Here is a 13,714-nt window from a genome sequence, read left to right as displayed (position 1 = left end):
CTCTCGTACATTTAAAGTGTGATATATCGATCTGATTGATAGATTATCAATATTCCTGTGAAATCAAGAACTGTAAATTAGAAGCGCATTCTCGAAAGGAAATATACAAAGACATGGTCCCTGTAAACGATAAAGGGGGGGGGGGGAGGGGTCCTGCACACGATGAAGGAGAAAAAGAGGTATTCATCTTTGTTTTGGTCTGTTTGGGATAATCAGCTACGCATTTTCACGAAAGATCGTTTGAGTAACTACAATAGCGAAGAGAATGATAATTGCATTTCGCTGTTTTCTTCCTTCCTTTTTTCTCTTCATTTTTTAGCGCCCACAAGGTTTTCGGTGTGTAAAGAAAATACACAACTTATTTTAGGCATTAAACAAAAACAGAAAACTAAAGAATCTTTTTTAAATAAACGATTTTATTCAGAGACGCAACATGAATGATTCTTTATGAGTATACGTGTCACATTTAAGAACGTCCCTCGTCTTAGACATTCCGTGCTTCACAATGGGGGTAATAAATAAAGTTTACGATTGAAATTTGGAGATGATCAACACACTCCCATCAGCAATAATGAAGATGAAATATAGGGAGCGTGATGTATATGCAACAGACAACACCATGCACATACGTTTACATTATAATGAAATATGTACATCCGGGTCCTTGATCATATCTTCCCACTACCGGCGATTTTCCTTACATGACGTGGGTATGCGGTGTTTTTCAAAAGTAAATGTTAATTGCTTAGAAGGAAAGCCCGCCTTCAGATAACAACATCAGAGGGAGAAAATTCCCCATCGGTCCCTGTTGTGCTCCCCCAGCGCCACCTGCACCGCCACTCAGCATTCTGAGGAACATCAAGCTTCTCATGGAATCGCCCCCAGCACCGCTCAGCATCATGAAGGGGAGGAAACTGTTCATCCCTCCAGCGCCCCCTGAAGCGCCAGCCCCGGACCTGGCGCGGCTCAGCCTCTGAAGAAGCATTCTATTTCTGGCGCTTTGGGCGGCAGCAGACACGGTTGATGCGTCGGCAGGCTTGGTTCCGGCGGAAGCTGTAAATTACAGGCGGAATGAAAGTGCTGAGTGCAAAAGCTAAGCAAAACGTGCAATGGGGTTATGAAAAGTGTTATACACCAATGAATGCGGGGGAGGGGTGTTCAAAAGGGAAAACAATCATTCGTGATTGTGTAATCCACTAATCATAATTTTACCAAGGTATAAAAACAGTGACCTATTGTATAAAAACAATGACCCACATGTATTGTGCAAAAGCAATGGATTTTTGTATAAAAACCTTGTCTTTTCCAAACGCTAAAGAATATGTTGATTTTTTTTCTCCACATCTTAAGATGAATGAAAATTACTTTGAAGTTAATGACGATAATATACTTCAATAAAAACTTTTAACAATGGAGGAGAGTAACAGCAGCATGCTAGGACATACATTGACATACCGAACTACGATAAAAGTTCAATGCATGCAAGTACATAGTAATGAGGTGTAAATTCAAATGTGAAAAAAAAGGAAATCAATAAATTTACAATTTCAAATTTATGATTTTATTGATTTTTCTATTTCAGAGAATTTGAGGAGCAGCACAAGCAAAAACTTCACATGACACACACAGAAATAGATGAATTGTTGGAATGAGGATGACACGCATGACGATGACGATGATGATGACGGCGATGTTGAAATCTACGATGATAACAATGACTAATATTGATATTAGAATAACGGATAAAGTCAGATTTAAGCGCATTCAGAACAATCCCATTTCCATGCCAAACATCGGACCCAAAAAGAGTGGGTTCATTCCTGTAAGGCCACCGCGCATCATATTGCTCTGTCCGCCAAGCATGTTAAGAACGAAATAACTGGAGAGCAACTTGTCACTCATACCGCCCCCCAGTGCCATCAACGGAAAAAGCTGACCCATCGGATCCTGTGAGGAAGCAGACTTCTGCGCAAGCGCAGGAGTTTCATTCTGAGTACCTGCAAGGATGGGTTTTAAATTTAGGTTAATTTTTTACTTTATCTTTAAATAGGTAAGAAACAAATTCATGAAAATGAGTAACAGACTAATTGCTCGTCATTGTAGTTTAACATTGAATTTACTGTATATGAAATGTTTCGAAAAAGTTTTGGATTCGTCGTGAATTAAACCGCCGCCAAATTTTTGCTTAACCCAAACTTTGAAGTAATTGAAGACCTTAAACCACACAGAGAAAAAAAAACAAAAAAAAAAACAAGCCTTCAGGGAAACCTGCACCATTAAAACCAAACGCAGTCAGAAGTTCACCTTTAATAGAATATACCAAAGTATATAATAAAGAAAAGTGATTGTTAAATAGAGGTAAAGCGTCAACTCAGTTGACCTAGATTAAAAGTTCAAAGTTCACATTAACATATCCATGAAAAAATAGTTTGCGAAGTTAAGACCCGGTTGAGGCTGCTGGTTGGAACTTGGTGCCCCATGTAACATTTGTTGTAACATTAAGTACTCCATCATATTTTCGTTATGAAGCGCCCAAATTGGAAGATTGGACATTGGACTATTTATAGATGTTCGCTGGGAGGATATTGTCTGTTCGGCTCTGCGCCTCGAGACCGCTCGTGTACCTAATAAACAGGAAACTGCATATAAGACGCGCATGCTTAAAAAGGTCCGATTTTTTTTAAATTGCAAAAATTCAAAATCTAAAGAATGCTATTTTCCTTTATCTTTTCTACTTCATTAGAAAATCCATGCTTTGTGTCTATATTTGGGGACATTTTTCATAGCGTTAGATAGTTCTACATGCATTCTTGTCCAATTAATGTATAAAAAAAAAAAAGAGAGAAAAAGATATGTTTTGTAAAAAAAAAAAAAAAAAAAAAAGGTTAAAAATGTGTTAGATATTGTAATCATTAGACTGAATGGATAAAAATAAGATAGGAAATACACAGCGGTCTCTCGTTCAAACGAAATTATCCAAGAGGTGATGCATAAACCATGGATTCATTCCCTGAAAAATGTCATTGTGTGTGTTCCTATTTGGTGACCGATTCGAAAAGAGTGAGGAAATATCAGCTCGAGCACGGAGATTAGGACGAGGGGGTGATGTTGTTGGTTCCGATTTTATGGTCTTCCCTCGACTTCGATTCAGGATCATTGGAGTGTTTAAAATTCCGGTCGATGTCAATGGATTGCTTGTTCTGGTCACCTGACCGGGGAAACCGAAGCCCCTTAACATGTGGTAATTTAATACGCTATCGGGAATGTCCAATCCCATTCTGTCCATAGCTAGTAGACGTTGCATGTCACTAAAACCTGCCAAATGATTTAATCAAGTTATTCCAATAAATTGAATTTCTTTTTATTTTCAGAGTTTCTAATTTTCGCTTTTAATAAAAAGGAATTTAAATAGAAAAATATAAAGTGAAATTTTCGATTATTTAAAAGAAGAAAATAAACTTTTACTGTTATCAAATATAATTTTAAGCAAAGCTTACATCTCATGAAGTTGAAAGCATTGAAGCTCAAAGCGGTAACAAACTTAAAGCGGAGCAAGGCAAAGCAATCAATCATCTTCCAGCTGCTCAGGCGAGTTCCATCAAAAAGCAACGCGTTTTCTTTTATTGAAAAGTAAAACAAAATTTACTCTCTTTAATTTAATAAAGTAAAAAAAAAATCCCCGAGCCCCACACATGGAATCTATCTACGGTTTCGAAAAAGGTTATCCCTAGTACAAAATTATGAACCAAAAATAATAACAATAAAAATGAAAGGACCAAACAGATTCGACTATCACTCAAGTTGACATGAGATTGATTAACTGTGTTTTTATGCCATCAATGCGCTGTATGAGCACCATTAATTCCGGTCGTAGGAGATCTCGCCTTGGTTCGAGATTGACGTAGACAGACGACAACATTAACTGACATTCAGAATCGGCGTTAACTGACGTTTTACGACCCGGAGAAGCTAGAACCGTTCTCAATAAACAAAAGGCCCTCGACAGCCATCACCTGAGATTTTCCTTGAGGGTTTGATTTTATTAGTATTTTTTATCATTATTATTTCTTTTGCAAATTACGTATAGATTTACATTTAATTTGAGACGATCGCGTTTTCAACTTGCGGAGACAAATCCGCATAATTTAAAAAAAAAAATCGGGAAAAGAGAGCAATAAAATCAAGAATAAAACGTATTTAAAATAGCAATCAGCATAAAGCATGTAAGTAATGATTATAAGAAAAATAGGTTTCAACACTCTGCAAGGAATTTTGTGTAAACAAAACGTCTGTGCAACATACTGGCCAAATAATTCGCTGCGTTCACGCAAACCTTGGAGTACCATGGATTACATCAATATTTGTGATGCAATGTGTGTATATATATAATATAATTGCATAGTACGTTAAAAAGAGTTGTACGTTTTGGTGTTAGACAGGGAGATCACCTTCACCCACTATATTTAGTAATAACTGACAAAAGAAAATAAATAGAAATGGATATCTTTCAAATATATATTTTACATTTAGTTTTACTTTTTTTTTTAACCATTTTCTTTCGCCATGCCTTCATGCATGCATAAAATGATTAATAATTAGCATGATATATCCCTTCACCTTAAGAAAAGCTTGCAACATACCTTGTGATGTGACTTGCGTTACAGCCAAAGAGACAACAAAGACGATTGCCAGACAGGACTTCATTGTGATAACTAAAATAGAGGGCGATGGTCAGTATACGAGACAAAAGGTAACAGCAAACCTTCAACAAATCCTATTTTGACAAACAACGTAGCAAATATTACAATGGAGATAAAATCGTGACTTGGAGCTTTTAGAGACAAAACATAAATCAGTTAATACTTTTTAATATGTCCAACACGTCTACATTGATATATAACTTTAGAGAGATAAAAGAGGGAATTAATAAGCCAGCTCTTCACGAAAGAAAAAAAGTGGATGGTATAATGCGTCACCAAATGCATTTTTAAGAGCAATCCCACGATCTCGTAATTAACTTACTACATGTCTTACTACATTCAATTAGAATGTTTGTTTAATATGCCCCATTTGCATCATATTTTTTTGGTATTGTCCTCAGTGACAATGTTTATCCGGGCGTAAACCTGTAACGAACTTTAGTTATATATACAATGGCGTGAGTATTTCATTACTATAAAGATTTGATAAACATTGTCGATACGAGAAGTAAGACATAGGTTGATTAAGTAGGACATCGCAAGATAATCTTATCCGGAAAATCTTATATTAATTGTCTACAATTGGTTTTAAGTATTCCCTTTTACTTGAGATGTATGTTCAGTTTCAATTTATTGCATGTCTTTCTTCAATTCAAATCGCCCGCTATACCTTACTTTTATATCAATGGCAATGATTCATGACGGCTCATGCAATGCAAGAGGTTAAGTAATTTAAGGGTGACGATAAATACTTCAACAAAAATGTTTTAGCAATCACATGATTAAAAATGGAACAAGAAATCGACATTTGACTTTTTGTATTAAAATCACTACGCGTTTATTGCAAAACAAATGAATGATATGAGATCTCTTGCAACAGTTACAATAAATCAACATATAAGAATATAAGAAATAATAACTAAAATTCATCGACACATTCAGAAGCTCAGAACTATTTAGGTATCAAAAAGACATTGCTTTGAAGCTTAAATACAAAACATAAAGCACAATTGTTCCAAAAAATTACGAATTTTATGTTTCATTATCCAGGATAATCCAACATAAATGAGTATATTCTCCTTTTAAAAATAAAATGGCAAAACAGATTTCCTCTCAATACAAAAATAATATAGCACAACTGTTCCAAAATTTACAAATGTTGTCCCTTTAAAAATAAAATGGCAAAACAGATTTAGATTTCCTCTCAATACAAAAAAAAAATAAAAATAAAATAAAGCACAACTGTTCCAAAATTTACAAATATTGTCCTTTTAAAAATAAAATGGCAAAACAGATTTAAATTCCCTTTTAGTTTTATGAAGTATTCCATTCAATAATTGTGGGATGTAGAAAGTACACAAACCTGGTTTGTATGAAGAGATATGGATATAAAGTCACTCCCTGCGTGTTCCAAAACACCGGCTAGTGAGACGTGCAATGATAAACTGATGCTTCACTGCAAGAAAACGCGGGTTATAAAGCACTGGCCACTCCGACGTTTAGAACGTTAAACAATGCATGACTTGTTATATTCATTATTGATGGGTCTAACCCAAGACACATTAGCTAAGTTACATACAACACCAAAAAATCATGCAACCTTCTTTCCCTAAGGCAGTCATTTTAACGTGACCTTTATGTGTCTCAAAAATGACACTTCATGAAGATAAAAAATAATTTCTCATAAAAACATTTAACCCCCAATTATCGCCCCTTCCTCAGCTTCTATTCAATATCTAAAATTAAACTTTTGTCTTAATCAGAACTTCAGGACAATTGATACAAAAAAGGATGCATGGGTTATTGTATATTTTTTTTTAAGTTAAGTTTGGTTGTAATAAGAACAAATGATATTCTTAAAAAACAATGGACATGTAAATTTTCTTTGACGTTAAAAACAGGAAATACAGTATCCCTCCCTATATAACTCTATACAAGTCTCCCCCTCTGTTTTGAACTTAATTGAGAAATCATGGGAATAATTCAGTGCTTAGAAACTATAGGCAATTTTGCGCTTTATAAATGAATAAAATAATAATAATAAAATACTAATTTACATTCCAAACTGTAAAGTGTATTTTACTTAAAACAACATAAATTAAGTTTTCATTTTCATCATTTTTGGACAAAAAGTCCAACGTATCGTTACAAATGAAACGAAAATGGTAATTTTTCTAACTGTCTGGAGACAATAATGTAACAATGAAGACATTTATCAGAACAATTTAGAAAGTCTGGTGTATGTCTACTTAGATGACGTAAGTAATGATAACTTATTGTATAATAGCGTACTTTGTCCAAATGCTGATTACTGTGTTGATATCAACGTTCTTAAGGAAAAATAGCACACCAAAGAAATCTAACATAGTTGGAAAGTGGATGATATGTGAAATAAAATTTTAAAATCAAAGTTTCAAATTTGCATCATTTAGTTTTTAAAAAAAAATGCATTTTAGTAAAAAATAATCTTTAACAAGCATTCTCAGAGTATTGCATAGTCCCCTACCGGTTGCAAAAATCACTGTACCACAACAATATTCAAAGTTCATTATGTAGGTTATGGTAAAAGGGAAAATTGGGGAACCAGGATAGGAATGGTTGGAAATCAACTACTATTCGAGTAGAGACTAGACCAAGAAAAAAGACAAATTTATAATTAGGTTTAGGTTTTTAACCAAGTCAATAAACTGTGACATGTAGATAATCATGAATAATTTAGCTATATTGTAGTATTACTATGCTTGAAGTTTTAATGAGTGTAGTATTCTTAATTTTTATTTACAGAGATAAGAAACTTGGATGTAAACTACCAATTCATGCTATTTTTCAACGTCCAAGGGCCATAACTTAATGGAAAATCAACAGACCAAAATGATATTCAAACTTGATCTGTAACTTGTTATGACAAAGCAATGTACCAAATATCAAATGAATATCTGCAAGCACAACCAGAAAAAAAGTATGGAAAACTTATTATTCATGCTATTTTTTCTAAGTCCAAGGGCCATAACTAAGTGAAAAATCAACGGACCGAGACGAAGTTCGAACTTGATCTGTAACTTGTTATGGCAAAGCGACATACCAAATATAAAATAAATATCTGCAAGAACAGTGAAAAAAGTGCGGAAACTGGACTGAGGAACAGACGGACAGACGGACGGACGGACAGACCGCAAACCTAAAGTTCCCTCGACTTCGTCGGTAGGGGACTAAAAAAATTGAAAACCCCTGCTAGACTCGAACGCATGAACTACAGATCAGCAGTCGACAAGTAAACCTACTGACCTACCCAGCTAATAATTCAAAGGAATACACATGCTCTTTTGATATTCATATTTCCATTCAAAAATGAAAAGGAAGTCGGCCATTATAACGAAGTAGTATTCCTTCTTAAAGTGTATATCTAACGCAGACCATCATTCTAAATATATTCGTTACGATCAAGAAGCTTTCATTGTTTCTAAGTAAACTGAAATAAATCTTTGGAGTATGGTAAGCTGACACTGTAAGCTGACACTGTAAGCTGATATTGTAAGCTGATATTGTAAGCTGATATTGTAAGCTGGCACTGTGAGCTGGCACTGTAACATGATATTGTAAGCTGACACTGTAAGCTGATATTGTAAGCTGGCACTGTAAGCTGATACTGTAAGCTGATATTGTAAGCTGGCACTGTAAGCTGATACTGTAAGCTGATACTGTAACCTGGCACTGTAAGCTGATACTGTAACCTGATATTGTAAGCTGGCACTGTAAGCTGATACTGTAAGCTGATACTGTAAGCTGGCACTGTAAGCTGATACTGTAACCTGATATTGTAAGCTGGCACTGTAAGCTGATACTGTAAGCTGGTACTGTAAGCTGATACTGTAAGCTGGCACTGTAAGCTGATATTGTAAGCTGGCACTGTAAGCTGATACTGTAAGCTGATACTGTAAGCTGGCACTGTAAGCTGGTACTGTAAGCTGATACTGTAAGCTGGCACTGTAAGCTGATACTGTAACCTGATATTGTAAGCTGGCACTGTAAGCTGATACTGTAAGCTGGCACTGTAAGCTGATACTGTAAGCTGGCACTGTAAGCTGATATTGTAAGCTGGCACTGTAAGCTGATATTGTAAGCTGATACTGTAAGCTGGCACTGTAACCTGATACTGTAACCTGATATTGTAAGCTGGCACTGTAAGCTGATACTGTAAGCTGATACTGTAAGCTGGCACTGTAAGCTGATACTGTAACCTGATATTGTAAGCTGGCACTGTAAGCTGATACTGTAAGCTGGCACTGTAAGCTGATACTGTAAGCTGGCACTGTAAGCTGATACTGTAACCTGATACTGTAAGCTGGCACTGTAAGCTGATACTGTAACCTGATATTGTAAGCTGGCACTGTAAGCTGATACTGTAAGCTGGCACTGTAAGCTAATTCTGTAAGCTGGCACTGTAAGCTGATACTGTAAGCTGATACTGTAAGCTGGCACTGTAACCTGATACTGTAACCTGATATTGTAAGCTGGCACTGTAAGCTGATACTGTAAGCTGATACTGTAAGCTGGCACTGTAAGCTGATACTGTAACCTGATATTGTAAGCTGGCACTGTAAGCTGATACTGTAAGCTGGCACTGTAAGCTAATTCTGTAAGCTGGCACTGTAAGCTGATACTGTAAGCTGATACTGTAAGCTGGCACTGTAACATGATATTGTAAGCTGGCACTGTAAGCTAACACTGTAAGTTGACGCTGTAACCTGATACTGCAAGCTGGTACTGTAACCTGATATTGTAAGCTGGCACTGTAAGCTGGCACTGTAAGCTGATACTGTAAGCTGGCACTGTAACCTGACACTGTAAGCAGACACTGTAAACTTACACTGTAACCTGATATTGTAAGCTGTCACTGTAAGCTTACACTGTAACCTGATATTGTAAGCTGGCACTGTAAGCTGGCATTGTAAGCTGATACTGTAAGCTGGCACTGTAAGCTGGTACTCTAGACTGGTACTGTAAGCTGACACTGTAAGCTGGTACTGTAAGCTGACACTGTAATATGGCAATCTAAGCTGACACTGTAAGTCGATCGGTTATAGGCTAGCAGAATAAATGAACACCTTTTCATTATCTAAAATACGTATAAAGCACAGAGGAATTTTAAGGTGACAAATATTTATAACATAGTAGACCATTGTAAAGTTAACAACAGTAATCTGGCTGTAAGACGGGATAATTACGTTTGGTCGTTCTTATTTCATGTCTTTAGACAGAGAGCTATTAAAATGAGTTCCTGCGTAGCAGAGAGAGAGAGAGAGAGAGAGAGAGAGAGAGAGAGACAGAGAGACAGACAGACAGACAGACAGAGAAATCCCCCATTAGGGCTTTGCACTGTACCCAATAATGTCTTCAGAGAAAGTATTGTTTTACTATTGGAGGAATATTTTGTTTTGCTTGTTTATTGTTTTACTATTGGAGGAAAATTTTGTTATGTTTGTTTTACTATTGGAGGAATATTTTGTTTGTTTAATATTTTACTATTGGAGGAATGTTTTGTTTGTTTAATATTTTACTATTGGAGGAATATTTTGTTTGTTTAATATTTTACTATCGGAGGAATATTTTGTTTGTTTAATATTTTACTATTGGAGGAATATTTTGTTTATTTAATATTTTACTATTGGAGGAATATTTTGTTTGTTTAATATTTCACTATTTGAGGAATATTTTGTTTGATATTTTATTATTGGAGGACTATTTTGTTTGATATTTTACTATCGGAGGACTATTTTGTTTGATATTTTATTATTGGAGGAATATTTTGTTTGATATTTTACTATTGGAGGAATATTTTGTTTGATATTTTACTATTGGGGGAATATTGTGTTTAATATTTTACTATTGGAGGAATATTTTGTTTGATATTTTACTATTGGAGGAATATTTTGTTTGTTTAATATTTTACTATTGGGGGAATATTTTGTTTAATATTTTACTATTGGAGGAATATTTTGTTTGATATTTTACTATTGGAGGAATATTTTGTTTGATATTTTACTATTGGAGAAATATTTTGTTTTGTTTGCTTATTGTTTTACTATTGTTATGATTGTTTTACTTTTGGAGGGATATTTTGTTTGATTATGTTTATTACTTTAAGTCCCATTTGAGAATTTTCACTCATGTAGAGACGTGACCAGCCTCAGGTGGAGAGCTAACACTGTTGATGACGTAACAGTGAAGGGTCACTTCTAACTCCGGGCACTTGGTGAAGGAACAGTCAATGATCTATGTTTAACGTCTTATGTTTGACGCGGCACCGGGATTGACCTCTGACCTCTGGGATTGAACTCTGACCTCCTGGTTGCCAAGCAAACACCTTGACACTAGCTGATTATGACCGGTTAATGCAAGGAAAAAGAGTAATAATTCACTTTGAATAATTTGTAATACGTTTCAAATATTGATAATTCACCGAGAACCGATAATTCTTCATTTCAGATCGTACAATCAAGTTACGTACTTCATATGATAACCAGTGCATTGGTTATTTACTGAAAATAAGTATATATGTGCAATGTAACACAAATTTGAAAATAGATTTGAAGGCAATTTACATGGGTAAGAAGAGGAATGCAACAATAAAACACAATTAAATGACAGTATGGCAGTCTGTAAAATTATCCAAATAAAAAACTATTTTTAAGATCGACAGCTAAAAGTTGTTTTTTCGATAACTAAAACAGTCAAATTTATACATATTCGAATCTAAAATACTAATTTATAAAAATTAGTTTTAAGACTTTTTTAAATTTCAAGAGATGTTGACTTCTTGGTGTCATATGGAAGGACATTCCAGAGAAGTGCTGCGGCCCAGCTGAGTTAAAATCGTCCGTATATTTTGGTTCTGATTTTTGGCACTACAAGTCATTACTTCGATTCTGACCGTAATGGTCGACTTGGCTTGTATTCATTTAAAAGACTTGCGATGTATGACGGCACAGATCCGTGGGAAGAGCAATATGTATAGGTCAACATCTTGAATTGGGGTCGGTAATGGATGGAAAGCTAATAGAGCTCCGCCAGAAAATCGGAAAGATGTGCTCCCGTCTCGGCGACCCCGTAACTAGACGAGCAGCAGTATTCTGCACCCGTTGCATCCTGTCCAATATTTTTCCCAACTCCAAAATATAGTTTCCATAGTCAAGTCCAGATGTTACAAAGGTGTTTACCAGGGATTTACAAGCTTCATTTGTTAAGTGGCGTCTTATCCGCCTGATGTTAAAAATCTGATGATGACATGATTTGACGACTTATGACACTTGTTTTTCCATTGTAAGATGTTGATCGAAAAATACGCCTACATTTTTCACACATGTTGTACTCGTGATACTATGATACCACTCTAAAATTAATTCATGCATGTGCACTACGTTACACGTTCTGATGTCGGGTTATAATTGTTGTCACAATGGTTATAAACTTATAAACTGATGAAAAACTATAATTACAATATTTGATATAGCTTTATGAAAAGGTAAAGATAATAAATAGTGATCAATCTCATAACTCCCACACGAAAAAAGAATTAGAGTTTTGGACAAACACGGACCCCTGGATATACCAAAGGTGGGATCAGGTACAGTGTGCCTAGAAGGAGTAAGCATCCCCTGTCGACTGGTCACACCCGCGAGCCGTATATCCCGATCAGGTAAACGGAGTAACCCATAGTCAGAATCAGTGTGCCAAGACATTAATCATATATCTTACATACTATACACACGAGATATCGCACTCCTGCTGACATCAAGCTCAAATACAGATATCAAAACATTGAATTTATAGCCAGCCACACTAGGGGATACTTCAACTGACCTAAGATACGAAACGTTCGTGTGATTGTTATTAGTCATGTGGTTGTTGTTATAGATCATGTGATTGCTGTTATAGGTCATGTGATTGCTGTTATAGGTCATGTGATTGCTGTTATAGGTCATGTGATTGCTGTTACAGTTTGTCTGATGGATTAAGTTAAGTGTCACAGGGTTGACTTAGACATTTCGGCCGAAGCAATGTTCAAGGTTCTTTATTGTGCCAACGTCTACCGTTACACGGGACTTCCGTTTCTAAATTCATATCAGAAGGATACTTAAACCGAACACTGAGGAAATGTTAACCATGAAAGGTGAATATATCGAACAGTAATAAATCTCTTAACTCCTATAAGTAATACAAAATAGAGAGTTGGGCAAACACAGACCCCCTGGGCACACCAGAGGTGGGATCAGGCGCCTTGAAAAAGTAAGCATCCCCTGTCGATCAGTCACACCCGCTGTGAGTCCTATATCTTGATTTAGTAAACGGAATAACAAGTAGTCAAAATCAGTGTGTCAAGAACGGCCTAACAATCGGTATGAAATACGTCAAACAGTATTTGACCTAATGATAGGTTGTAGTGGCAAACTAGATCGTTATAATGACCATAGAATTTGCGAAATGCTGACTTTGAACGAGACTGTTGAAACCCCTGCACCATCAACTTGTTTGTCAGTAGCCTTCCTTGATTTGAAAACTGATCATACGCACACCAATCTCTTACGTATCGAATCAGTTGAGATATATACACACCACATGCAGGTGATAATGGAATATTGTTACATAGGTATGGGAAGTTGACGATGAGAAAGCTGAAATCATCCCGTTTATTATAAATATTAGTTGTTAGTTTGCCGTTAATATCTATTTTCAATAAGATACCTAAGCATGAAGCAGAAGTGGACGACTCTGTGGTGTCTTTTATTTCGCGTTCACGGGGATATTTCGAATCGACATATGAATGAAAATTATTATTGTTGAAAGATATCTAAATGTCGAACTGAAGGCCACAGTGAGATATTTTCTCTTCTTACAAAGAAATTTGAATAAATATTGCTTCATAAGAATATAAGAACAGGGCAGCTAGCATCTGATGTTGGATGATATGCAAGGATCGAGAATCGACTCATGGACCCCCCCCCCCCTTTCCGATG

At 35.8% G+C, this 13,714-nt stretch overlaps 1 protein-coding gene across 2 annotated transcripts; it reads right to left on the bottom strand.

The window, feature by feature from the left end:
• Positions 1-257: 257 nt before the first annotated feature.
• On the bottom strand, positions 258-6,632 carry LOC125667534 (uncharacterized). Of its 2 annotated transcripts, none has more exons than XM_048901076.2 (3): positions 6,064-6,632; positions 4,641-4,712; positions 258-1,053 (listed from the first exon to the last, which is right to left on the bottom strand). In XM_048901076.2, exons 2-3 carry the CDS (start codon positions 4,702-4,704, stop codon positions 746-748), a joined length of 372 nt encoding a protein of 123 aa, XP_048757033.1. In that variant the 5' UTR covers positions 4,705-4,712; positions 6,064-6,632; the 3' UTR covers positions 258-745. The 2 variants fall into 2 exon arrangements, 1 of the variants encoding a protein (XP_048757033.1); XR_007367219.2 differs by lacking the exon at positions 258-1,053 and adding an exon at positions 2,293-3,315.
• Positions 6,633-13,714: the final 7,082 nt, after the last annotated feature.

This window comes from Ostrea edulis, chromosome 10 (assembly GCF_947568905.1).
Source record: "Ostrea edulis chromosome 10, xbOstEdul1.1, whole genome shotgun sequence".
Taxonomy (NCBI): Eukaryota; Metazoa; Mollusca; class Bivalvia; order Ostreida; family Ostreidae; genus Ostrea; species Ostrea edulis.
Note: the sequence above shows the minus strand (reverse complement) of the source record. Positions and strands in the feature narration are given on the sequence as shown.

Bases quoted from the DNA above. Each gene is read 5' to 3' on its own strand.
- LOC125667534 (XM_048901076.2), bottom strand. From the start codon at position 4,704: ATGAAGTCCTGTCTGGCAATCGTCTTTGTTGTCTCTTTGGCTGTAACG. The intron at 1,054-4,640 runs GTATGTTGCAAG...TGTAATTTACAG, and splicing joins AACGCAAGTCACATCACAAG to CTTCCGCCGGAACCAAGCCT.